The 27,994-nt window shown below is 46.7% G+C and overlaps 1 protein-coding gene across 1 annotated transcript; it reads left to right on the top strand.

Annotated features, from left to right (window-relative positions):
* Positions 1-45: 45 nt before the first annotated feature.
* Positions 46-27,634, top strand: LOC144138998 (uncharacterized). Its single transcript, XM_077671499.1, has 12 exons — positions 46-296; positions 3,485-3,769; positions 4,853-5,030; positions 6,157-6,333; positions 8,485-8,583; positions 9,714-9,885; positions 10,817-10,937; positions 14,736-14,821; positions 16,752-16,947; positions 19,454-19,656; positions 23,972-24,443; positions 25,446-27,634. Exons 1-12 carry the CDS (start codon positions 155-157, stop codon positions 25,802-25,804), a joined length of 2,490 nt encoding a protein of 829 aa, XP_077527625.1. The 5' UTR covers positions 46-154; the 3' UTR covers positions 25,805-27,634.
* The last annotated feature ends 360 nt before the right edge of the window (positions 27,635-27,994 follow it).

Here is a 27,994-nt window from a genome sequence, read left to right as displayed (position 1 = left end):
TTTAAGTCACCCCAATACATCGTTGCGTCTCGGCTAAATCAACACGTGCACATGGCGGCCGTGTCAAAAGTTGCAAATACGCGTTGTTTCGCGCTTTGAACGCTGCCTTGCGAAACGATTCATGTCGTGATTTCAGTGTTGAGGACTTGCAATCATGCCATCAACCACCGAGCACATGGATAACTGGAGTGCGGTCTTCGATCTTCTGCTTTTCAGGCAGCTCCGAGATGACGTCGACGACACGCTGGTGCAGAAACTCGTCAGCTCCCTCGATACTTGCGTGCGGGACAATCAAGGTACGATTATGCCAGATTGTGTATGTCCTTAACTAAATTTTGGGGGTGGGGTGCATTTAAATCCCAGACTTCGTCGCAGTTGGCCTGTTGCTAGCTTCCTTCCTTTTTTTTTTTTTTGCGAGAGTTTGCCTTACGGCATAACAGTTACACATACAACATCACATTTGTTTCACGCAGAAAAGTCAGCAGCGACCGGTACTGAGGGCCCCATATCCACCGCTGTAGATCAAGGGCTCTACAGCGGTGGATATGGCGAGAGGTTTGAAAGTGTTTGAGGTTTGAGAGTGTTGCAGGCGAGTGGTTTGAAGGGCAGGACAGGTCCATAGAAGGTGGCTCGTGTCGGCTTCGGACGCAGGGATCGTGCAAAAGGGACAGGTGTCTGCAAACAGTGCGTGATAGCGGGCAGGCCAAGCGTGGGTCACTGCTGAAGTAAGGGCCACCCCAACCCGAAGCCTCCGCAGCAGGACCTCCTCCCAGCGAGAGAGCCCACTGGGGAGGTCAGCTTCCCCCTATCTTTGAAGGATATGAAAGGTCTTTAATATTAAAGTGCGACACCATTGCTACCACATTAAAAGGATGCTTAAAGGGCATATTCGGGGTGGTGTACTTAACGTCTAGTTTAGCGAATACTAGCTTAGCGAACTAGTTTAGCGAATACTAGCACTACCGTAAGGAGTCAGCAGCAATGAAAACCTCTGGAATGGCTTAAACAGTCCGAGGTGACTTTTTGCTAGTTCCTCTTTGATTTACGCGCTCCAAGTCGCAGCGGCGCGGGGCAAGCAAAACACTCCTCCTCCTCTCACTGTTTTTTCCCACTCTACCTCTTCCCGGCGCGACTTTTGGCGCGCATGCGCGACAGCGGGATAACGGTCGCCGCAGCTGCCGGAGCAACAGCGGCGCCGGTGCGCGAGAGAAGCCGCGGGGCTCGCGTTCGCGCCGTAGCATAGTATAAATATTGTGTCAGCGTTCTGAAGACCACAGAAGAGCGGTTATATGCCCCATGCACAGGGACGAAGCGCAGCAAGAAGTGATTTTGCTTCGTGTTAGGCACTGTTAGCACAAGGTGAGACACTCGTTCGTAAATCGTGACTTTCAATCTGGACGATAACGCTGGTGTCGTGGAAAGAGCTGTACAACTACGTGTACCGTGTTCGTTGTCAACTTATGCTATGCCGTGTCGTACATCAGTGCTTATCACGGCACGTTGCGTTTGTGCTGGGTCGTATTTTCGTAACATGAATAAAGTGTTGAAATGCGATTTCGGCTGCCGTCTTACTGTCCCAGGCGCGCCGGTCTCGGCGAGGCCTAGCGGGCGGCGCCGCGCGAAGGGCGCGGGTGGCGCGGGGCCAGCGGCGGGAAGCGAGGGGAGGGAAGCAACAGCACCCCCCCTCCTCCCCCCCATTTTGTGCCTCCTTGCAGTGTTGCCATGACAATAAGTACGCCCCCAAGCTCAAGATGGCGGCGACGTTGCTATGGCAATTACAACTCACTTTTGCCCGCCCAGGCTCGCCAGGGGAGGATTTGGCGCTACGACCACAATTAGCCGGGACGCTGGGTTGAAGGCTAAGATGCCGCGGACTGGCTTAAAACACGAAATTCGTCAAGATGATGATGATGATGGAGGGGCTACTACCATCCAGTGGCTAATGTAGCAGTCACTTCTCGTTCTGCTTGTGTAACGTAACACCACACCAGCTAGCAAGAGCAACTACCCTTCACGTTTTTTTTTTTTTTTTTCGCCCACAACGCAAATTACCGTGTGTTTCCACATGTCAGTGCGGTTTCGGTTCCAGACCTATGTTTTGAGGTGCTAGGCCGTCCTGGCGGCGTGCAGTCGCGCGTCTCCACTTTTATCTGTGGTATCCGTTCATCGTCGGTCAAGAGTGCTGCTGCTGAAAACGAAAAGTTGTGTCTTTTCAAGGAAAGCGCACAATTTTAAACGCCATCTCCGCTGGCAAGAAAGAAGAACTTTGCTATCTCGTGGAGTATCCCAGCTAACACCCTCTCGACAATCTTGAGTGCATTGTGAAGAGCATCAAGTTCGCAAAAAGGCACCCTTTCAGCATAAGTTCGGTTCTTGTAATGCGTTGAGGCACCGAAAAGAGCCAAAAGTCAAAAGTGATACTTAGGTTACGTTTGTTCATACGGGGTTAAGTGAGCTTGCTTCTTTGAGCGCCGTGTAGTGCCTAAGCCTGTGCGAAAGCAGGAGGTGCAACTCGCGCAGTTTTTAGCTGTGAAATAAATCCATGAAGGGGTGAGTTCACCTTCATTGATTTCGGCTTCATTTCTTCGTCAAGTTTTCTTCTCTCTCTCTCTTTTCTTCCTGTCTTTCTCTTTCACACCTTTTCTATTCCACCCCTAATCTCCTTCCAAGTCTTTTATCCCCTCTTCCCCTCCCCACTGCACTGGGTTGTATGCAGGTGAGCTCCCTACTGAGCTCAATAATATCCCCAGTGCACTTTCCTTTCCTTTCTTCCACCAAATCACTCCTCTCTCTCTCTCTCTCTCTCGTCAATCCCGCGAGCCCTAACACGAAACCTGCACGGAATGAAAACCTGGACGTAGCGAAAAATTGCGAACTTTTGTAAACTTCGTTGCGTCCAGGTTTACCTGTATAACGACACCTTTGACCCTACCAGCAGTTTACCTTTGTACAGATTTAACCTAAATGCAGGTCGGTCACTTATTAAACTAAGACAACATTGTGCTGTTGGAACGCAACGATTTGGGTGTCGTATCATTCGGAAGTTCAGTTTGCACGTTGCAGGAAGTTGTGTGGACTTTTGTACAATCCCTCGAAGAGTGCTAAAATAATTTCTTGAGGTTATTTTGTTCATTTCATGTTTCGTTTTTCTTATGCTTGTCATCAGATTCTGCAGAACAGTTTAGGTCACAGTCTGAGCACTACACACACATACAACATCAATTCTAGGCCAAAATAAAGAAGCACACGAGACGTTATGTGAAACAAATTATCGGGGCTGTTCAATCAAAGGAACGTGCGTTTAGGTTCACATGAATTGGGAAAAGTCTCCCATCTGAGGATGCGGAATAGTCAACCAAATTGCCTCCAAAGACCGGGAAATTCTGCCTGTCCTAGTTTTAGCTCTCTAGAAAAAAAAAAAAGTCAACCCCTGATTTTGGTTCAAAGCTCAGGCCATAATACAACTTCCTTGTTGCCACTATAGGATTTGCCTTGGAGCTCTGGGAGCACTGCAGTGTCCTCTCCAAGCTCGAAAAAGCGGTGGCCGTGCCCAGGACCTCCGAATCACTTTGCTTCGCACTTCACGTCATTGCCACCTTCGGAAAGCTCGAGTCGCTGTTCACGTCACTTCGAGACGCCTCCCGGGTGCTCAAGGCGCTGAAGAGGTCGGTCGACAACCCCGCAAACGCCAGCGAGCGAGCTGCCTACGCCAGTGTCATGACTTCGTTTCTCCATCACGGACCCGGGCAAAGCTGGTGTATCGAAAATGGTACGTACGTAGTAGTCATTCTACACCGAAGCCGTGTTTGCTTTGGTTTCCACATATTGTGTGTGTGGATAAATCACCGTAGACTGCAAATTTTTCATAGCCAAGAGCTAGTGTTTTGGGTTTCCTACTGGGAGGGCTTCCAGTGTGACGTTTTTGCCGGCATTTTTTCTGCCTAGTCTGAAGCGACGTTTTGGCTGGCGTCTGTCATGTCTAAATATGCAGACATCACCGGTTGCCCCACTATGCGTACACGGGTGAGAGGTGGAGGGGGGTGGGGCGTGCATGCATAGCCAGGCTTCAGGCATTCACCGATTGCATGTGTCCATTGTGCTGGTGGGAAATTTCAGAGTGGATGTTTCATGGCCCGACGCGAGCTGACTGCGGTTTTCCATGGTCAAGCAGTGTTTGGGTTGCTGTGTTACACAGACAGTTAGGTGCCTATGATGCAGGAGGGAAATGGATAGCCTCGTGCTTCTCTGCTAAAATAAAACTCCAGTCCTTCCAAGTGTCATTCAGCTAAGAAGTATGCTTAATCACAAATTACAAAAAGCGTGTTTTGTTTTGTGCACTCCTTGTACTGTGGCCAGCTTCGCTGGTCATCCTTTTTCACAGAGTGAAAGGGAACGAAATTTTTGTTATTGTTTCTGTGATCATTAGCACTTGCTCTACAAATCAAGTGTCGTATTTTGCCAGAACCTTTCGTTGTTATGAGATTTTTATTACTTGGCTTGTTCTTTGGACAGCGACGGAACAAAGAGCTTAAACGCTTTAAAGCTGGGTGTGGAGTTGAGCAACCGTGCTTTGTCACAAATGACCACCTTTCTATCTTTTAAGTACGGTTTTAGTTTCAGCTGACGTCTTTTTTCCATCCTGTCTCTCCTTTCTTATTACGGGTGCACAATAAAGTGCCCTGCTACGGCACTTCTTGTAGTCCGGGTGCACTGTCAGTGTGTTATGTTCCCCAAAACTTGATTCTTCCACAACCCTGACTTGGGGGAATCTGAGCTGCTAAATATTCTACAAAAAACGCGACTGGGATGCAATTTTTGACTAACCTTTGGGGTGCGGACTCTCCCTTTCCAGACATGTCGTCCAAGATGTTCCGCTGGCTTCAGGACCCCAGCATCTTCGTCCAGGGCAAAGCGGAGGCCTACTTTGTCGCCCTTCTCGAGTCGGATCTCAAAGGTGACGGCCGCCACCAAACCGAGGCCTTCCTAAACCAGACTTTGGCCGAAGAGCTGTCGCCGACGCAGCGCAGAAAGTAAGTGCTTGGTTATCAGGCTTAGTAAGTGTCTGAGATTCCCTATACGCCAGCTTCGACGACTATAAAAAAGCTCACCGAACGGAGTCCCTCAATTTGCAATAAACTTAAGGGAACCTTTTGTGATGCATTCAGTTTACGGGGAAATGATCCCCCACTCCTTTGCTCATTCGAGAATCAGAAGAACGTGAATTGGGTTAAAGAAGTTGTGAAGACAAAGCACAACTTTGTTCAATTTAAAGGAACCAGGCTTGGGTGACTCACTCAGCTCCGTTCGAGCCACGAAAGATGTTTACGTTTTAACGGAAAAATGCAGCAGATATTATAATGCTTTCAAATTTCGAGCTACCGTGTTGCAATATGGGCAGCAGCGATACAATAGAGGGCAGCATTAAGAGCATTTTTATTGGTGTGCGACTGCACATCAGCATTTAAGTGATATGATCAAATGGAACTAAAGGCCCCACTGCAATTGCCCAATTGTGACTTTTGGTCCTGGTAAATTTGGTCAGCAGCAGGCAGTCGCGCAAACAAGATTCTTTGACGTCATTGAAAAGTCACCAGAAAATGGCTGGGGGGTTGCCACTAGTTCATCTGTTTTCTTTAATATGCCAATTACTTGTTCAAAGTTTGTGACTAAGTTGGTATCATTGTTATTGGGACGAGGCATTGTTTTGAATGAACCAAGCTTGCATTGTGTGTTCATGGCCCTTTTAATGGGAGTTTGCTAAGACAGCAGAAACTGTGCAGTAGATGGGACAAGAATGGACAACAGGATGATGCACTGACTAACTTAAACAGCTTATAAAGGCATGAGGAAGGGGGTGGCACAAACGAACAAAAGGGTTACACACATGACAAGGCAAGTGAGTCCGATAGATATCTTATTTCTTCTGCTAGTAGTGCCAGTGATGGAGCGCTGACACACGTGTCACCTCGTACATGAGTGTGGTGCGCTTCGCACATTTCAATTTTGTTGGTGCCTATAAGTTTTCTGCTGTCTTTGAAAACTGCCAACCAAAGCACGTTTCTACCCTGTTTGGAATTGGATGCGTTTAGAAGGTGTAACTTTCTTTAGGTCAACCGTGTTTGGCGAGGTTCTTTATGGGAGGTTTTTTCCTCGCAGCTGCCTGCGTGTGCTCTGTTCCGTGCTCGACAAGGACGCCAAGTTTGCCCACAAGCTGTGCTCCGAGTTCGACCTCCGTAGTCGCCTTCTCAAGTCATGTGCCACCTGGATGCCACTGCCCGAAGTGGTGTCTAGGGCAGCTGCAGGCGTCCTCGCTGCACTGTCGACGTCCACAGGGTAGTTGAATCACCCCTTGTGCCCGGGATGCTTTTCGCTTATAATGCTAATTATCTAAAAGTAGCAGTGAGTGCAAATCAAGCTCTTGTTTCAATGCAAAATTTTGACCTTTTAAAGCTTGTCTTCTCATTGGCAGTGCTAGATGGTTCTTTGGCTTAGAGGTTGACAAATGAGGCATGATTTTTACTCTAACTTCGCCGCCATTCTTTGTGGCTTAGCGTGAAACATCATGCAACTAAGGCAGCATTGCGTTGTAGAAACAAGTAATAGTTGCGGTAAAAAGTTCTCTAGTATACGTTGCCCGCCTTTTTTTTTTTTTTTTTCTCCTGATTGTTAGCTTGGCTGAGACCTGCTGCCATTTGGAAGCTACCAAGACCGACGTGTTTTGCACGTGTGTGTCTCTGAAAAGATACTGAGGAGCATTGCATATGTTATTTAGTTAAAATAATGTTTGGGATCCTGTGCTGTCAGTTCTTTAACTTTCAAGCATTTCAGTTCCTTCATATTTTTTTTGCAAAGAAAAGCATGCTGAAATGCCTCATCTTAGTTTGACCGTGCTTCCTTAATGATTTGGTGATGCCAGTTCGCAGGCCACCGTGTAACATATTGTAAGTACATATATTATAGAGGCTCTTATTCATGATAGTAAAGTCTGCGACAGCTATGAAATTGGTTAGCATCATAACTGAAAAGGCTGAGAAAATGAAGTCTTGTTGCTTCATTGTTGCACGCCTTGTGTTGCGACCGAGCGGGGGCACCCGATCCGAGCTTCGTGGCCTCCGACATACGACTGGTAGCGTGCATGATGTGAGCGGCCAGCCGCTGTTGCAGCCGTGAAGAAGTCCAGAAGCCGTAGGCTAACGTAACTGTTTACTTCATAGCGAGAGGTGAAGCCAAAGAACAATGCCCCGATGGGCGAGGTTACAATACAGGACTCGAGCAGAGCGACAACATCGATTGCTGCTCTAACAGGAATGGATTAGAGTGCTTGGGCTGCTCTATTTATACTCAAAAGCCGTAACGGTTAAAACAGCGTTCCCTCTACATTTGTGCACGCCACGAGAATCACAGACACACACAACGCTCTTTCCAGAGTTCGTAAGCAGTCGGTAGCCTCGGCGCACATTGAGTCCCAGACAGGGGAGAGAGGAGGACTCCGCTGAGATCGCGGGGCCTCTGTGTCCTTGCAAGTATCGGCGCGCCGCTGGCAACCGCTGGAGTTTGAAGTGCGTTGAAAGCGAGGCGTCTGGCGCGGCTTGTTGAAACTTGAATGATGAGTCACCGACATGGTGGCGCCTGACGGCTGAAAGGCGCACGCAGTGGCTTCGCCGCACAGCCGAGGAGTGATGAGGGAAAGTACGGCGGCGCTGGCCGATTCGTAACACTTGCCAGGTGTTCTGCTCATTTTAGCCACGTAAAACTGCTGTAAACCAAGGCTGTAAACTTATACCGTGTGGTGAAATTAAAAGTTTAAAGGTTAACTGCACTCAAATTTCACCTCAACCAAATTTATTTTTAATGCGTAGTAGGTACCCCCAAATCAGCTGTGACACAAGTGGTAGCCCCAGGAAACGCCTCGTTAATCAGTCCGAAGCGTTTAAAAAAGCTCCGCCGCAGACCACGCTGCACCTGCCGGCGGATCGCGTAAACAGCCATGACGCGCCTGTGAAGTTCCAGCCGACGGGCACTTTTCCCTCTGGCCAGCCACGCAGCCGGAGAACGGTCGAGCTCTGCTGCGCACGCGCACGTGTAGAGCTTGCGCGCAGACTTTCTCCCAAACTGGGGACCATCCGACCGCTCGCTGGACGGCTGCAACGTCACTGCAATGGCCGCGCTCTGTTCGGTTTCAGTTTCAAAATTGCCGATTTTTGCTGGCCGCTTGCGGCGTCCACAAGCGTATTTCAGCTGTTGTAATTTGCATGTTGCTTTCTTTTCAAGCAGACTATACGAAAATATGGTTTTCAAGAGGTCGAAATTTTGAGTGCAGTTGGCCTTTAACTGTATTGTGGTGGCACAAAGAAAAAAGTTTGACAAATGTACCTTCAGTGAAAGTGCAAACAGCTTTGCTTATTCGAAGAGTGCGTGCCTGATGATTCATCTCTCCTTGTGCTCGTGTTGGGTTACTGACTTTTTTGTGCTCTTCTTCAACAGTGACGAAAGTTTTTTCCAAGAAGTGGTCGCTACACTTGGCGAAGACAAGCTTGTGGTTATCAAGTTCTCATCCTGCTTTGCAGAACAAAGGCAAGCATTGCTGGAATGTCCATAGGATTGTACTACAAGGTTTGTTGTGTGGGATGGTGGGATCGTAATGACATGATGATTTTGGACTCTGTGACCTTAATTGCACTGGGATCATGAATCCTTAGCACGGCTAGAATTTTGTTTTGGATAGTCTGCCTAGCATGAAGGGGCAGTCGCATTTTAACCATCCGGTGGTTTTGTGTGGGTGTTTGAGGGGATGGAGAAGGCATTGGAGGGAGGGGATTCTTACCCCGCTCCTTCCAATTCTGCTAGCCCTTATACCATGTTATAACAGCCTCCAACTTAATGATTAGTTTGTTCAACGTATACAATTCTTTGGCACCTCTGGGAAATGTAAAATGTAAAACTGAAAGGGAAAATAGGATAAAGTGAAAACTACACGTATATTTGGTGTGGGCATGTGGATGCCTTTGTGGTGTTCGTATGACTCACTTTTATTTTTTTTAACACTCTCGCATTCCACTAAGACAGAACAATTAAATCTGTTAGCAATTAGTGACATTTTCTCCTCAAGTAATGTCTCAAAAAAGTAATGTGGAATTTCACACGTCCCGTCTGCCCTGGCACTAACGGGCCTTCCTGAGTAGAAGTCGTGTCTCTTAGGCTCTTCCCATCCTCACGAAATCCTCACAAATCATTACCGTACTCTGCCGAATGTTCTTACTGATTTGGGAAATCTCACACATCATCGTAAGCATACACATCGGTCATCAAACAGTGCACTTAAAAAAAGCGTTCTCCGCCGCGAAGCCCTGACAGTTCAGTGTCAGCAGGAAGTGGTGCTATTTGTCCGACAGTGCTGAAAACACTCATTAATACTGCACGTATCAGTGCCTACTACCGTGGCAGCATTTTTGTCGCAGAGCCATTAGGGCTTCATTCTTTTAAATGAAATGCCAAAATTTATCTCAAGAGAAAGCCGTAGGGTTTTATCCTTTGCTTATCATTGCTGTACTGTGAGTAGGCCTAATTTCACTGTGGGGTAGAAGTAGTGGGTTGCTGAGCCATGCTTTTTTGTACATGGGCATAATACATTATTGCCTTGTTGTTACCTGAAGGCACTTGCATATCAGAAGGGCCAGGCTACAATGAGGTTTTTATACCTGCCAATATTTCAGAAGACGTTCCCATTCTCAGACCAACCAAGAAACCGAGTGGAGGATTGCAGAAAGTCTGACGGAGCCATTATCAGCCAACGGAACGCAGCACTCTGACAGATCCAAAGCCAGAGCAGTGCAGTCTGCAGCGATCTGCGAGTTGCGAGCAGCTTTGCCACATTTTTTCTATCCGGTGGGTTTGGTTTGTCCGTCGCTGCTTTCTTGTACCGAGGCACTGCTTAAAGAGGCCATGCAAACAAAATACAAGTTTGTTTTAAAAGATTTCGTGTTTTATAGTGCTCCCAGCACTTGTCCGGCAGCAAATGATGTTGCCTTCACGGAGAAATTAATCAGTTCAGGTTTAAGTTTTGATTCTCCCGCAAAAGCATGTGTTTCCGTGACATCTCCCATGAAGTCATAAGTGCGCGTATTCTAACAAACTTCCAGTACGTCATTCAGCTCTGCAGCTTTGCTTGCCGTCAGTCGTCCCAAATGGCGCTACCATACGGAGCCGCGGAGTGTTGTCTGCCGTTGTTTTGTTTTTGACTGTATTTGCACCTAGCTTGCTTTTGTTACTGTAGAAAGTAATCGTTTCGTAAAACATGGGGTATGCTCAACAAACAGGGTCATGTAAGACAACATTGCTCACGCCAATCCGCCAGTGTCGTGGAAGACTACTCCAAAGCAGCAGACGGCCGTGCAGCCAAAACAAGCGTAGTGCGCCCAGTACGAACAGCAGTGCGCATCAGTAATGTTAGCCCGTATTTTTGCAACTTTCATTGTTTACTGCGCCATTTTTACTGCTGTAAATTCAATATGCATTACGTTTAAGCGCAAATAGCTCGTTCGGCGACCTTATAAGCCCTGCCTAATTTTCGTTTGCTTTTGCTGGCCTCAGCCAATCGCACAGCTGGGCATATGACATCATAGGTTCTGTTGCGGGAAATCAGCTATTGGGTCGCATGGCCATTCCCCTTTTCCTAATTATATAGCTTATTTGTGGTGTGAGTATGATTCTAACCGGGAAATTTTTCGAATGAACTAAACTTGTGCTTTCTCTGCATGGCCCCTTAAACGTACTGTAATGACACCTTCTTGATATTTTGCATTTTTCTGTCGTTTAGGTGACTTACAAGATGGTGGCCGACAAGATGGTTGAGTTTCTTCAACACTCTTCAGCAGCAAAAGTGCCACGACTGCTTTCAGTTGCCTTGGAGTGCTTCACACTTTGCGTTTCAAAAATGGGTAGGTTTTAGATGCGACTGCATCTTATTCACTCGCCTTGTCCCTCCATACAGCGTTGTCCGCACCTCCCCCTACACTATAAAAAAAAATAATAGCGGCACCCGGTTTCGATCCCACAACTCTGTGGGCGGAACGCGAGGTACATGGTGCTCTTCCCACTGCACCACAAAACCGGGACAGAATCAAATGCTACGAACGTGCCTTATATCCTTGACTCATTCAAACTATGTCAAGATGCTACTGATACAACGCATGATGGGGTGATGATTAAGACTTGCAATACAAGAAAAGAAGCTCCCACTTACAGCAACAATCATGGAGTAAAGGTCGTTGCGACAGCAAAGCCCCAAGCATACCACTTAGAGAGATTGACCAAGATTGGCCAATAAAACATAATAATAATCATACGCGTTCCCGACACGTTTCACGCGGTTTCAGAATCAATCCAACGGAAACACCAAGTGAACCCCACGATGCGTCGCATCTACACAGGGTTCCCTCGCGGGGAGGTGGGCACCATTTTTTCTGAAGGTCTAGGCTGCAAAGGTTAGTGTGGTGTGTACTTTGTTAGCGGTGCAAGTTTTGCAGTGTGCACCAGTGAAGAAAAGTAAGTCGAGGTTACTCCTTAAAGAGGAAATGCTTGTCTCGTATGCGAGGCACTACACCTAAGAAGAAAAAAGATGTGACATGGTACGTGTACTGTAGCTCAACATTGTGATACTTGCTAGAATCAAGAAGAATTCATATCGGGCGTAAGTTTTGCCAGCTCAGGTCATCTTTGTCAACATCCTGATTGATTGATTATGAGGTTTAACGCGCTGACGTTACACAGGCAATGAGGCGTGCCGTAGTGGAGGGTTCCGGATTAATTTTGACCACTTGGCGATCTTTAACGCGCGCTAAAGTCTTGAACACACGGACATTTTCACATTTTGCCTCCATCATTCTCAACATTCTTATATGTTTAATTGTGCAAGCTTTAGTTATTTGTTATAATTTGCAGCGTCGTAATTTTCACTGCTGTTTCTCATTCCACTGGTGCACTGGGGGCTGCTGGGAGCAAGGAAATCCAACTACCTTACGTGATGTACATGTTAACTTAAAAGCAAAGCATGACACTTCAATTTCAGTTCTACTGAGCTTCTGTTTTGCTGTACTGCTGTTGTACAACCTCATTTATTATTATTATTATTACAGTCAAGCCCTGCAATAACGAATCCGCGGGGAAAAGTCGAAAAATTCGCTTTTACGGGAATTTCGTTCCCACGAGAATGAAATATAAACGATAGGAAAACCGCCCGCAAACTGAAAACTTGTTTTTGAAAGTCGGTTATATTACTTTGCAAGCCTTAACTTGCAGTAACTACCTAGCTCAGGTCTCGCACTACAAGAAGTGCTTCATTGCTAGTTGTGCGCGCTTAAGAACGACCGAATCGCATCAAACGCATCCAAAACATCCTGCGGGTTCGCCTTCTCTGCACATTTTTCTCCTTAGTCCTCGGCACTAAGCACGTTTGAGCATGCAAGCGAAGTCCAGCTTCTGTTGACAAACTGTACCTCGTTGTTCCAGTGCTGAACAATGAACGAGCTTGACGAACTTTACCTTGTTCGAATGCTGTCCACAAAACTAAGCGAGCACTGCTTTGTTGACACCCAGAAAGGCCACAGCTGTCGCTGTTTTGTTTTGCACACGGGCACCATTAATGAGTGGTGACTTTGCTTTTTAAAATGGTAGAGCAAGCCCCAGGCAGTTCAAACTTGTCGCAGGGGCAGAACAGCTGCGCCATTTGCGCCATTGAGTGCCAAACTTGTTTTTTACCTGCACCATCCTGCGTCGAACCAACCCTATTTAGCCAAACTCGTTTATCAGCACCGTGTTTCTTCGCAGTGCGTGAATTACGCCGCTAGATAGGACCGCCATGAAGCCCAGTGCCTGAAATCTTGTCTGAAACGTGCTGTTTTAGCTTCATCGAGGCTATGAGGGGCTATCGAACTCGGCTTTGGCTTAGCCGTAAGGTCGCAGGCACTAGCCACCATCTGTTTGAATTTCTGTGTGTTGCCTGCAACTTGAGTTTGCCAGTGTCGAACGCTGCGCCACAATCAATGGAAAATGACTAGAAGTAAAATGTTTTTGTATCTCATCGCAAACAGATAGAATAATATCCGCATGAAAGGTTGTAGTTTATCGGAGATGAACATCAATTCAGTCGCCCATTTTTGGCGATCCTAGCTTTGCTGCCCGCAACTTTCCGTTGCCGCATGTATTTAACTAACAGGGGCTTGAGCGCTTTTCCCTCGCTTGTTAATTTGGTGTGCTTTTGTTTGGAGGTAATTACTCATTTACGGCTGTGAACTTGAAGCGGAAATGAATTTGGGACTTGAAATAAACTCTGTGTGAAACCGAGGTAGGCTGAGGCTCAGCGCCGTTTGCCTTCCCTCAGTTTTCGTGCATTCGGAAAAGAAGAAACAAACTTCAATTCATTTCAATTTAACTTTGGGGTTAGCTTTGCTTAGTGGAGGACTGTCCAACAGTAATTGTGCCTTCTTCTGACACGGTCTAGTTACTTAGTCCGCGACGTAAGTTCGTCGACTCTCGCAACCCTGTGATGACCGAAGGCTTCGCACGCAAAGAAACCGCTGTTTGATAGAAAAAAAAATGCAAGCAAACACCTTGTTTTACGGAATGCCGCAGTGACTTCGCATAAACACTGCCGTTTAGTGGACACAAAGCAAGGCCTGAAGAGGCAAATACACCAACCAAGGGCGTTTATTCAAAGCGGTCCCAACGTTTCAGAGCCAACTCGGCTCCTTCATCAGGGGTGACTGTGTACGACAAGGAGCAGCGGTTATATAGGTGTCTTTTTCTTTTTTCTTACTGGAATCTTGCCCTTGCGCGTCGGAGGACGTGGGCGTAGATGGTGGGAAGGGCTCCGAGGGATCTATTCAGGCCTTGCCAGTTCCCTTGTATGTGCCAGGACTCAAGGAGTAATCTTTGTGAGTAATTGGTTTCGGTGCCAATCACCTGCGCCCCGTCAAAGCTAATCCTGTGGTCAGCTTCTCCGCAGTGCTCGGCCAATGCACTGCGCTGAGTGTCGGACTTGCAAACTTCATTTTTGTGTTGGCGGAGGCGTTCCGGGAAGTTCATGGTCTCCCCAACATAACTAGCGGGGCATTGTGCGCAAGCAATTTTGTAGACGACCCCTTGGGATTTTTCTTTTGGCGGCCGCTCTTTAGGTCGAGGTATGAGCCGTCCAAGAGTTGACACTGGCTTGTGGGAGATGACAATGCCTTCCTTGCGAAGAATGCGGGATAATGTTTCACTCGCTCCTTTAACATCTCCCACAAGCTACCGCTGTTCAGCGGTAGCCGGCTAGCGTAGCCCAAGCCAAAGACATGCCGTGAGTCATCCCGTGCCGTGAGTCAAAGACATCCCCTGGTGGTGTCGCTGCGAGGCTGCCTCCCCAACTGCCTTTTGCGCGGTCTTTTATGCAAATAAATATGGCGGCGGCCATGCAAGCATCCTGTGGCAGAAGTTTATGCAATTTGAGTCCAGAAAAAAAAAATGCACCTGAGAACCTTTTGGACACTGTTAGCCTCAAATGGGTAGATAAAATGTTGACCGCACTTGCAGAAGATTTCAAGAACGCGGATTGTTTCCCAAAAACATTTTATTGCCACAAGAATTTTGTACTCGTGGGATTTCGTTATTGCGGGGTTTGGCTGTATTATTCTTACTGTATTATATTACTGCTGTATTATATTATTCTTACCTCTTGTTTTTCCATGCTGCCGTACAAGATCTGCCAAACACAGACCCATCCAAGCTGTCTGGTTACATGGCTTCCTTGGCACCTGTCCTTAGAGACCCAAATGTATCGGCTCACGTGAGTCCACATAAGTTATCATTGATTTCGTAGCATCCGCATTACACAAAATTAAGTACGTGGCTCTAGCCTTAAAGGCCAACTGTGCTCGAATTTCAGCTCGACCAAATTTATTTTTAATGCGTAGTAAGTACCACCAAATCAGCTGGGAGTGGTAGCCCCGTGAAACACCTCGTTAATCATCAGAAGTGTTTAAGAAAGCTTCGCCGGAGACCACGCCGCACCTGCCGGCGGATCGCGTAAACAGCCACGATGCGCCAGTGACGCACCAGCCGTCAAGGGCTTCTTCCTCTGGCCAGCCACGCAGCTGGAGAACCGGTCGAGCTCTGCTGCGCACGCTTCACCCATTTGTTTCCCCTTGCGTGCGTAGAGCTTGCGCGCAGGCTTGCTCCCGAGCTGCTGACCGTCTGGCCGCTTGCTGGACAGCTGCAACATCACTTCAGTGGCCGCGCTCCTCTCAATTTTGGTTTCAAAATCGCTGATTTTTGCTGACCACTTGCGGCGTCCATGGGCGTATTTCAGGTGTTGTATTTTGCATGTGGCTTTCTTTTTCAGTAGACTATATAGAAATAGTGTTTTCAAGAGGTTGAAATTTCGAGTGCAGTTGGCCTTTAAGTATTCCAGGGACGGTTGTTTCTCCTAAGAGGTGTTCTCTTCTTGTGCTTGAGGTGAATGGATATAATTCCAAGTTTTAAAAGCTTCTTTTATGCAGTGTAGTAGAGAAAACAGGCATTGTAGCCAAGTTAAATGAACAGATTTGTTTAAGCATAATTCTGAAGTGATTGAGTTAGTATTTGATACTGTGATAATCCCGCCTGGGCCCTACACAGCCCTGCTGACACCAGCGAGCAAACGCGAAGAGACAACTGAGCACATTTTGAGTGCAGAACTGGATGCAGCAGTTGTGTGCACTCTATTAATAGAGTTCTTCGTGTGAGCCCCACACAAGTATGTGTACTTTTTTGCGCAACAATTGATATTAGTTGTCACAGCTACAGCTACAAGCAGTGTTAGCCCTTTCACTGTCAAGTGTTTCTGGCCGTGACGCACCCCCAGTGTCGGCTTGGTTTCCGAAATATGAGGGAAGGGACATGCTAGGATAGTGTCTGGAATGTAACGCGTCAAAAGGAAAAAGCGTGGGTGTGAAATTGCCTTTCTTCCAGATATTTTCAGTTTGCTGTGCACGCTTCTGGGACGACCCCACCGTTTCGACATCAGAATCTGACGCTGTGGAACTCACACCTCTTCCTCGGATGTGAAACTCTCAGAATGCGAATCTGAGTTTGGCTCGTATTCGGATCGGAATCGAAGAACCGTCGCTCCTGTCCGCAGTCTAACCCCCGCACAGTCGGCCATCCGAAAGTAACTGCGTGCATGGAGGGAGAACTTTCAGCAGCCTGTACAACGCACAACGTGCAGAAATTGGAGAGCGAAGGCCGTGATTGAGTCATGTTTCGGTCTGTTGGAGAGGTAACGGCATGTTCGGCTAACCTGGCGCGCCGTAGCCGACGTGGGGACAGGATAAAAAAAAAACCTTGAAACCCGTTGCGGATGGCACGACAACCCTTGCACCCATTGTCACACACGTGCCGCATGGTCACTTACCCCAGCAGAGTATAGTGTGCAGAGCGACCAAGCCCCCCAGTAGCGAAGGGTGGGAGCGGTCGCTCCGTACTCCTCAATATACTGTCGAGAGAGTTAGCGAGTGAAAATACGAGCTATTACAGAGATTCGCAGTAGGTGCGAATTTTTGAATGCACAATTGAGAACGTACCGGTACATCGGTGACACTGTGGTGGGGAAATGGAGAAACATACCAGCACGTCAGTGACAGTGAAAGGGTTAAGAAAAGTTGAGTACAAAAGCGTCAACTTTTTCTCAGCTTGTTTGTTTCATGACGGATTTGATCGTGATACTTTCTCACGTGCAGGCATTGAGGGAGGCCCTCGTGACGTCCGTGACCCTGGCCTGTAGTCTGTTCTCGAATGGAGGCGACGTGTTTGATTGGAGGGGGTGCAGTGCGCTGCTTGCGCTGGGCGAATTACTCCAAAGGCATCTGGTTTCGACGGAGCCACACTTTGCTGAAGTGGCGCTTGACGCTGTTGGAGGCTTCTCGGACACTGTTGGTATGCCGTGTTTTTTCTGCACCGGCAAAATGCCCTTTCCAATTTACGAGCTGCCGTTAAAACTTCATGCCAGGCAAAAAAGCCACACTAGAGTCACAGTTACTTGAAGAAAAAAGGAGAATCGTGGAATGCTACGCTTGTACTGAATAAGCAGAAATGTGCTACTGTAAAATCTTGTTACAAGAGACACTGTTACAAGAGACACTTGCTTACAAGAGACACTTGAATGAAAGCGGTTTGGTTGGTTTTCCTATACAAGAGAACGTGGTTAAAGAGACACATTTTTTGGTTCCCTTGAGTGTCTCTCGTAATGACTATTTACTGTAGCTTTCTGCAGTCAGCATGATGCTACGGAAATATATGCAGTTAACTCTTTTGGGACCGCCGGAAAAAGTGATGAAAAAGGGAGATCACAGTACAAATTTTTTATTACATAAAGCAGAGGTACCATCCTGCCTTAGCATATACCAAAATGCAGCTAATTATATGCTCTTTGACATACAATACCAAGTTTTACTTCAACACTGACGATAGAACCATGAAAAAATCTGAAAGTAAGAACTTCGTATAAAAACTACAGAAAAAGATAGAAAAAAGCGTAAATATAAAATTATTAAAACATAATAAAATTATTTCAGTATATACAAAATCTAACGCAATGCTTTGTTTCTTCATCGCAAAAGTTTGATGCGGCTAGGTGTAACTGGTTTTTTGTTTTGTGTGTGATCTTTTTGGCACTAAGGCCATGGCTACGTCGTCGCCCAGGTACTTGCCGGGCTCTCGTCTCGGCGAAAACTTCATCTGTTTCTGCACTGGTGGCAGGAGATCACCACCATAGGTAGTTAACACCCTAGCGAACAAATATAAACCAGCCAGAACATATTTCGAGCGCACATATTTACTCCAGAGCCGATTGAAACCGAAACCAACACCCACCTTTGAGCGCGATTTGATGTTCCAGGCTGATCGACACCCGAATCCTCACTCGAGCTGAAATCCAATCTCTAAAGCCACATTCCGTCTCTTCACTGCCTCTCTCATCGTTAAAATCCACAGCAGAAGGCGAAGATATACGAGACGAGGCGGATTTCTTATCGCGCTCGCGCGAGTATGACGCCATGTTTGTTTACATTTGAAACCACTGCCCGTCAGAATAAAATATCTGACGCGTTGCCGCCTGGCGATAAAAAAAGAAACTTCACAAAAGAGAAAACTCCAGTTTTCAAAGTATCTCCTAGATGTCGCTAGGTGTTCCATCGAGCGAAAATTTGTATTCTGCAGGCTCGCGAAACCATCAATCATATGTGATCGAAGGCCTATGGAGCGGTCCCGAAAGAGTTAAACCCTACTGATGAATGCTTGGTTATTGTGTCTCTCTCAGAATTTACACTTAGAAAGCTCAGTCTTACTATATAGTTTTTTATTTATTGTATGCTCGTATATAATGTGCTTTACCAGGCCATGTGTACATTTTTCTGTGCACTCTCTAAAGAAATGTAAGCCTCTGCAATGTGCCTGTCAACATGCATTGAGTTTTTCCCTTGCTCGGAGTTACGGCCTTTCTGACCACATAATTGCTCTAAAGGAATTTTTACTCTCGCTATCCTAAAGTGACCTTTTTAGGGAGAGTGGGCGAAGCAAAAGAGGCTTGGTGTCTAATATTTGACGCTGATCAATTTGAATTCGTCCCGACACGTTTAAAATCCAGGCAACTGTGAGTCACCATAAATTAAGCGATATAATTAAGCGATTCAACCATAAATTAAGCGATATAATTAACCTGTTGTAGAAATAGATAGAGTAGCTTTATACTTGCTGGCTTTGCAAAGATATAGATAGACAGCAACTTTTATTAGTCACCAGATGGTGGGGACGAATCCGCCGCATCGGTCCAGACAGCCACTGAAGGCTCTGATAATGTGGGCCACCAGTCCTGTTGCTCATTGAGACTTTCTGCAGTCCGCAATAAGCTTGGTGTCATGTTATGTACAGTCTTTGTTTTTTTCAGGCCAAGCCGGGAATGCACAGGCCGCAAAAAAATTCAATGTACAAGCGTAGGTTCCCAGCGAGGCTGAAATGTTTCATGCTGGAAAGCTAGAGAAAACACTTATCTTTCTTACTATCAGAAAATATTTTCGTAAAGGTAAATTTAAAGTTTAAATAAAGGTAAAGTTTATTCTTTGAATTTTTTGTGGTCAAGAAGGCTTAGGATCGGTCCAGAAAATTTTGACAAAGGGTGTATGTCCACATTGCGGACGTACCCCTCGTCTAGATTGGGCTAGTTCCTTGACATATTGTTTTTTAAGGCTCTACTATTTCTATTATTATTTTTACTTCATTGTGTTCCATTTACTTTTTATGAGCTTGAGTAATCTCAGTTATTTGACCGTTGTCTTGGTTTTATTCTCATTGCCTTTTGTATTTTTTTGTGGCGTGCCGGTGTCTCACAAAATTGTTCCGATGCTTTTAATTATAATGCGTGCTTTCTGTTTCCGGTTGTCTTCAGACGCACTGAAACTTGTAGAAGGCACCTCCGGATTGTCCCGTCTTGTGGATTGGCTTCAACACTACGGATTGGCCTGCTTCACCTGGGACAGCCTGCGCAATGGTGATGGCGGGGTACGCTCTTCTGCCGCGTCTGCAGTCGGAAAGCTCTTCGTTCGAGACTGGTTGTGGACCCACTTTTCCCAACGCCTGACACTCTCGGAGGTGAGCGATTAATTAAAGGGGCATATCACTTTGCACTGCTTTGCTAAGTTTAATTCAAACCCAGTATAGGGCGGTGGGACCCAGATTATGTTATTTTATTAGGACCACGCGAAGACAATGTGTCATTGAGCATGGGTAAATACTGCCTTAGTTGGTGGTCTCATGCGACGGGTACTTGTTTACCTCATTCTTTGTGTCGTAACGTAATTCTCGATCCCCTAACTTAATCTCAAGTTTTCTTATAAAAAAAGAAAACAATTACTCACATGTACAGGAGAGAAGGGAAGCGCACGTCTCTTTCTGGCAAAAACAAAAGCGGTTCCATGCCTTTCATCGGTCTCTTAATTATTGTGACTTTATAGCCAAGCGTCAGGGGAATTCGTTTTTGGAGTGTCGTGCTCAGTGCAGAAAAATAAAAACGGACTTAATACGCTGTTATCTGATTGTGACTAATTATGGAAAGCAGTGCAAGCAACTACTAAAGGGAAAGTTCACGAGATAAACAGAGGTGAAAATAAACGCAAAAAGAGATGGAAGTAAAGGGGAACTGGCTGGTAACAGAAGGAGAAGCGAAACTAACATACGTACGAGGCGCAGAGGGTGAAAGGACGTAAGAGAAACCGATGACCATGCAATATGGTAGAGAGAGCAACAGGGAATTCCCTGACAGTAAGATTGGTGGCCGAAGGCGGAAAGATATTTCTCAACCGTTATAGGTACTCCTACTTTTTGCATGAGATGTCATGTGAAGCAGCTCGCCCAGTACAGTGCAATTACTTTACCCAATAAATTGGACACTATATGTCTAAACAAAACATGAGGCACAATGCTTCGTGGGTTATAAAGTGTCCCTTGCAAGGTTTCATGTCTAGCATCCCTACATACAGCCCACAATCCCCTGAGGGGTAGTGCTTTCCAGAAAGTGCTTCCCATTAACATACCTGCCAGGTTTCCTGAATTTTCCGGGAGACTCCCGAATTTTCATGGTTTTGTACAATTGTACTACCGAAACAAAAATCTCCCAAAAACGCACCCGTCTTTGGCCAAATTTTTTTCCCAGTCCGGCCACAATGCGCCGGAGGTATACCTGACAATCCAACCCGACACCAATTGAGATCGTTATTAGTGAAAGTGCTTAAAAAGCATAGTCGGCTATGCGCAGACGGTGAACCTGTTGGTCCCATTGTTAGTTCACTGTTAGTTCGCAGCGCCACCGCCGCTTTCTTTTACGCACGACCAGAACAGCCGTTCTGAAGATTTAAGGGGGGACGAGGGTCTTAAAACTAACTTTTTTATTTATGGGTCGAAACTTATGAAAATTTGCACACGGATGTGCTTTTCTCTGTAGATTTCAAATATGCAATTATATTTGAGCTGGTGCTGTTAGTTCAAAAGTTATCATACAAAGTCTAAACCGCAATTAGGTAATTTCTTACGCAGCTTTAATGAACTTTCGCATTGCATTTTGTCACTTTTAATTACATGAATGGATAGCCAGAGAGTTCCCATACCCGATGACATTCTTCGTTTTTCTCTAAAGTCACGTCATCCTAAAAAAATATGTCAAGTACAAAAAATGGCAGTATTGGATATTTTGGCTCATCAAAATAACTGCAAGTCATTATTTATGCGTAGCCTAAACAGAAAAACTAAGAATGTCATCGGCTGCTTCAGGCTGTACTGAAAAAAATGGTACCAAGATTGACCTTGTGAAGCAAAAAGAAGTTTCCAAAAAGCTGCGTAAGGCTGAGGGAAGTGTCCAAAAATATGAAACTGAGAAAACTGCATTTGAAGTTTGGCCATGTGTTATGAGATGAACCGTCAGTAGTGTAGCTTCAAAATTTCCCAGTAACAAAGACATGTTCTTCCCATTTTCAAATCTGTCTTTGGATTCCAAAAATGTCAACTAGAACTGGAGATACAAAAGGCCAAGTAACGGACTCCATCAGGAATTTAGCAAAATTTATCGACTTCGAAACGGTTGGCATTTTGTTAGCGTTGTGAAATCTGCTGGTGTCTTGCTGGCGTCGTGAAAACTGCAACAGTCCTTCGTGAAGTGCCATCATTTATTACAGTGCACTGTGGTACCCAGAATATTGTGTACGGCAAAAGTATGGGGGTGAAACTTGCTTTAGGTGCCCCCTTTTTTTGGTTCTTTGGTGAGGCTATTTCATTCGCGGTTTTTATGCTGGAAGTTTGAGAGGATACAGGGGTGGGACACTGCGCAGTGCGTTTTCCGCAAATGCATCATGTTGTTGGCCCTCAAAAGAGTCTTTTGGGGAAAATAAATGTAGCCGAAAGGCAAACTTTCTTGGCCTATGGGGATAAACCCATAGACGCCTTTTTCCTTCAAGCCGTGCATGGTGCGGCTATCTCCATCGGACATCACGGTTGTGTACCGCAGCCCATTCTTGAAGAGCGAGCGCTTGAACGTTATCAGGGCTGCCTCTACCTCCATGCGTCCTGCACCACAGTCAATGTTTCGCTGACACTCATGGTCTGCCAGCCAATCTTCGTAGCCCTCATCTGAAGCTTTGGGTCCGATGGCGCAACCTAAGCGAAAGTTAGAGAGGACTACATGATCAATCACCAAGCCGGTGTACACTTCAATGATGCAGCCCACTCCAATGTGTGACAACCGTCCCCTTGTCATCCACGTGCCATCAAACATCACATCTATGTTGTTTGGCGGCTGACCAAGGTCCGAGTACAAGTCCTTGATGGCACGCACACTATCAGCTTCAGAGGCTGCTGCAGTGTCCTCGCAAACCTGAACCACTTTCCTCAAGTGCGCTTGGAATGTCTTGTGGTGCAGGCCTCTGTGGGACAAGTTCATACCAGCACAAAAATCTGACAGAGCAGTCACCCCCTTCCCGATGCTTTGAATACTTTTCAAAGCCCTCATATTCACTTCAAAAAGAGTGATATTGCCAGATCCTTCGGTCCTTGGCGAGGAAAAACGTTCCACACGGTGTTCATAAACCGAGCACGTCACCTCGAGCTTCACGGCGAGGCCGTACTGCCGGTCAGGCTTCCTCAAATCCAGCGCCGCCAGCCCGCACTTGCCGCACCTGACTTGCGCAAAAAGGTCCTTCAGCATTGCAAAATCCACTAAGACAAAATCTGTGCCGGATTCTTCCTCTGAGTGCGCCAAATCCACTTCAAGGAGGTCGAATTTCCGCTGCGTTGCTGACTTGGTCTCCATTCCGCGCTTGACCTCGTCCGCGTGTTCCGTACGCGCGGCGATCTCCTCCGCCGTGTAATACCTCGTGTCAAGCCGGCAGGACGTGCTTGGACCAGGTATGGATTCCGGAGGTGGTTGGTCAGGCGATGGGGCAGGCGAGGCAATACGAGGCGGCGAACGATTCGCATCCGGCGGAGTCGAGCGGCCCGAAGTCGCACCACGCGACCTTGGGATAGGCGGACGACGCTTTCGCTTCCCGTGCGCATGACGGGTCGTCTTCTTCAAACGTACGTCTCCTGGCATCATTCACGAAAGTACGCGATGGAAGAATTAAAAGAAACTGTAAAAAAAAACTGCTCTAAGCGAGCGCTGCGCCAGAAGAGCGGACTCCGTCAGACGTGCGTAGCAGACGCCATGATGGCGACCGCCATGACAGCAGTCGCGCCGACCAATGGGAGGGGTCGTATGGCGAACTCAAACCGCGCGCGCCCGCTCTAGCCAATCGGCGGCCGAGAAGGTGCCTTCGGAAAACTGGCAAGGGCGGTCGTTCTACTCAAGCGACGCCATTTTGAGATATCGCAAAATGCGCACAAAGAAACAAGCTTCAAAACAAGACCAAGATGGCGGCGATCGGTCGGCTGCTTCGCCCGCGGGGCGCGCGGGAATTTGAAGCAACTTTTGCCCAATTCGGGGCATTTCGTGGCCCTCGAGGCGTTTCAAAACATGATTTTAGAGTATTTCCCGATGGAATTTCGCGTTGATATTTTGAAGGCAGGTGCTTGAAGGTGCAATAATTCCAAAAATTGGATTTTCTCAAAATCGATATTTTGGCCATTTTTGACCATTCTAAGACCCGCGTCCCCCCTTAACAAGTCTCCAGTGGTGTAGCTTGTTGTTTGGACAAAGAAACAGTTCATTTCCTGCTATGTTGTACATAAATAAAAAAGAAATGTGTGTAAGGTTACCCATTCTGTTGTTGCTTCACCCCCCCCCCCCCGGTCAGATATCCCTTATGCCATCCCGGCAAACCTCGCAGGTATGCGTTTAAAAAACTCTCACTTTGAGATTCCTCAGGTTTTGAGAGCACACCTTACATTGCAAGCACCAACAGAGTTTAATTCACTCTCACAGGAGGACGCAATACAAGCCGTGATGTCCGTGGCACTGGATGACTCCGACGTCTTCGCTCGGCGCGCCGCTTCCGCAACCCTTCGCCTCTGGCTCGAACGCGATCGCCTGGGGTTGCGGTCGAGGCACTGCCGAGCCCTCCAACACTGCGCGTCCAACATGTTGGCCCTGGACCTGGACTCGGAGGTCCAGATGGTTGGACTCTCCCTCTGGAAGACGCTTCTGGAGGAGAGCCTGGGCGGACGAAGCTCGCTCGGCTATGCCAGTGCAAAAGACGTGTTGGGGGAAGCTGATGCGGCCGGATTCGGAGCATCCCTGGAGAAAGCTGTGGCTGTGGAGGCTGACCGCGAAGTCCGCAAAGAGGCTTGCCAATTCCTCACCCAGCTGAATGCAAGGATGCGGAATGAGCTTCCGCCTTGTAGCTCTGCCCAAGTTGAAACAAGTACAGGAGACGTGTGTCCTTCAAGTGGTGCAGGTATGGGCGGGTTTTTTAATGCCTCATATTTGCTGGATGTGACCGTATGAAGCCTTGAACTCAGTGTGAAAGCGTTAGTGTTGGTGTGAAGGCTTGCAGTTTGAATCAGTAACAATTCATTGTTGATAGCTGCTGCCTAGAATTTCTTTCTTTGTGTCTGTCTTATCTTTGTACTAAAATGGGTTGATTTAGCGCAGCGTTTTAGTGATGTGTATTTCTGGACAGTTTCTGAAGGGCTACCACAGCACTTTAGCCTGTGAAACAGTGTCAGTATGAATTTTAGTCTAGCTGAATTTTTTGAGCAGTTGATTAGATTTTGCACATTACATTAACATACTAATGTGTGAATGTTTGCCGTTCATAAATTTGTCAATGTGACCATCTGTCAGAAAAAAATAAACAAAGGAAACCAATTTGGAGTCGATGTATAAGGCGGGCAGGACATGATCAGAACTAACCAAGTTACGGTAACCACCGGCCTTTTCTTTTGCGAATGTAGCATTGCCTTTTAAAATTCACGTCTTATGTGCCTGGTGCCACACTCTAAAGCAACCTGCTAATTAATTATTGTGCGACCCAAAGGGAAAGAATGCAATAACGCCATTCCAGGTTCTTTCTCACATATCATCATCAGCAGCATTCAGTAACAAAACCTTAGATATTTGCGTACCTGGCAGAGCAAGCGAGCAAGGTTTTTAAAAAATGCATATGCAATAGGTGTATAAACTGCTTAAAAGCCTTTGTGTGCGTTTAGCGTGTTACTTGTCCCCAGTGCCAGCATTAAGTGTGAACAGTTCAGTTCATAAAACTGTTGAAGTTTGTAACTTTTACCCTGTGAAATTTAAGAACTTTCAGCCTGCAAGAAGCCATGCATTTGGCAAGTGACACTCACTATTGTGAAAATCTCATTTGAATTTTGTTTGGAGAGGTGCATAGAAAGTAAAACTCGTTTCGTTCCCATTAATCGGCCAATTGAATCGACAGTACTTTGCCTTTCTTCAGGAGATCCAGCAGGCTCCCATGGGAGTGAAACAGCCATGGAATGCGATTCCATTCCTAAAGAAGATTATTCTGCAGCCCTGGAGGAAGTGCTTGACCTGAACATTTCGGAGTGCCTCCAACGGAAGTTGAAGCCCCCCGAAGAAATAGAGAAGGCAGTGGGAGCCTTCTCCAGCACAGGCCGCTTGCGACTGAAACCCGTTGTCTGTACCGCAAACCTTCTTGCCGAGGTGTCAGAGTCATCGAGTATCCGGGAAGAGCTTGATGCAGACGACTGCTCCTTTGAACGGTGTTGTGCCTCCATTTTGGAAGACCTGTTGGCTGCTGCAGCGTCTGAACATTGCGACAGAGACTGCTACTGAGTGTGCTTTGTGTCACCTTTCAAACCTCACTACTCAAAGGTCTCTGGGAAAGTGTTCTGGTGATGCAAGAGTAACTGCTTTGGCATGTGCACTGAACTGTGTTAGGGAGCATGTTGTCTGTACTCGCACAGCACCTTTTTTTTTTTTTTTCAAAAACTGTACCCTTACTGTGCCAAACAGGCTGCTAAGCCTTTTTGATCGGGGCATTTAACTCTTTGGTGACCGTGCTATAGGCCATCATTTACGGGGGAACGATGGTTTTCAAACGTCCCGCAAAAGCTAAAAACGGCGCTATTCGGACAGCTGACGCCATCTGGCGTGTTCATTGGAAACCCCTGTATCAGTTTCGTCGCCGTTCATTTACATTTCATGTGGGTAGACGGCGTCGTGAGTGAAATTTGAACCCATGGTAGTGGTGAGTTGGGTAAAAATGGCGTCCTGTTTCACTGCAAGCTCTGCAAAGGTGGATAGCGGTTTTAGGGACTTTGGCCACTGCTGCAGCTGACTTTTTTTTTTACCCCAGCAACGATGTGGATTCTTCAGATTTTAGTTCTGATGAAGACTCTCCTATTCAACAGCCTCAAACTTCGGCAGGTGCTGCCAAGGAAGATTCGTTTTTGACTTTGCGCTGTATTTATAAACAAAACGTGTGTAAAATCTGACTGCGGTATTGCTTCCATGTGTATGGTCTCAACAACGTGCGGCAGGGATATTTTGCCAAATGCACCGCACCATACCGTGTTATCACGTTTAGGATAGCCTGGTGCTCGTGTAAAATTAGCGCTGCGGAGCGATGCGCACTGCTTCTCAAGAGCGCTAAATTTTTAACAGATATACCAACATTTCAGTGACGTCATATCCGTCATGGAAGTGATGCCAGTACAACGAAGCAAGCGGCCTGTAAAGGGTGCCTCGAATGACTGTGAACTGCTGTGCTGTGAGCTGCACACCAGAATGCTCTGTCGGTCAGCAGCTGCCCTTACCCTTTCACACCTTTGTAGATGGCTATAGCCACCATTACAGTGAATGCGGACCGCCACTCAGCAAGTTGTCTCTGCCTAAATGGTGTGCCCACAAGCAACGGCTTTTTGCATTGGCAGTGAATGAGGGAGCCTGCGAATATAGCATATTGAAAGGGCTTGCCATCTGATCAGGTTGCACTGGCGCTGTCGGCTGTTCTCCTGCTGTTATGGCATCCGTCATTCTAAATGCCACGAAGTGGGAAAAACGCTCTCTCTCGAAAAATAAAGTTATTGTCGTCTGCGATATTGCAAAACCTTGCAGCAGCAGCTGATGTGAAAAAAAAAGCTGAAATATAAACAACTTTTTCTGAGTTTTTGAGTGATGCTAAATAAAAAATGCTCGGAAGGTGAATTGTAGATATATAGCTTGGTGTGTGCATGTTTTGGTTATAGTGCGAATTTTCACAGCTCCTGTGGCATGCTTCATAAGCAGTCTACACGACAGCATAATTCAAGAACTGGTTCTAAATCACTGAACTGGTTTGTCTAGAACCAAGCAAGTGGAAAAACACGAAATTGTAGGGTTATGTCCCAAGCTGAACATGTAAGGAAACTTTCTAAGCACTAAGAATGAACCTTTGTGCTTTTGGCATTTGTTCACAGCCACCACAAGCAAATGCACAAATAAAGTGTTTCCTGCCCCAGTAAAGAGCAGTGTTTCCAGTGAGATGGCATCTGGTTAGCAGCGATCAAGGAACGACTCGAATTGCATTGCGATGTGAATGCGAACACTGTAGTCTACGTTTCCTTGACATCTGGCCGCCAAGGTATAGATGAAGGTACCAAAACATACGGAACAAATGGCACGCAAAAGATGCATGACTGTTAAGCGGAACGCTAAGTGCACAACGTTCGATTGATGCGCACAGACTCTGTTTGCATGCCCTGCTGTCAGCTAATAAAACCCTGCAAGAAAACTTGAGAATATTTTTTGTTGTGGTGTACGAGACGGTGAAAAATTGGATAAGAAAATTTGGCGGCAAACAGTGGATTCAAACAGCGCAAGTCATAAGCTGCTGGAAGTGAGCGAGAGGCGCTTATCCTGCAATGGATATCAAAATTCTGCTGCGGTAGCTCACAGGCTAAGGTGTTGTGCTGCTGAATCCATGGACGCGGTTTACATTGCTGGCCGCGGCGGCCACTTTTCTGACGGAGGTGAAAAGTGAAA

The sequence above is a fragment of the Haemaphysalis longicornis genome, unplaced genomic scaffold (genome assembly GCF_048455015.1).
Source record: "Haemaphysalis longicornis isolate Haplotype H1 unplaced genomic scaffold, Haemaphysalis longicornis Haplotype H1 scaffold_5, whole genome shotgun sequence".
In the NCBI taxonomy this organism is placed as follows: domain Eukaryota; kingdom Metazoa; phylum Arthropoda; class Arachnida; order Ixodida; family Ixodidae; genus Haemaphysalis; species Haemaphysalis longicornis.
Note: the sequence above shows the minus strand (reverse complement) of the source record. Positions and strands in the feature narration are given on the sequence as shown.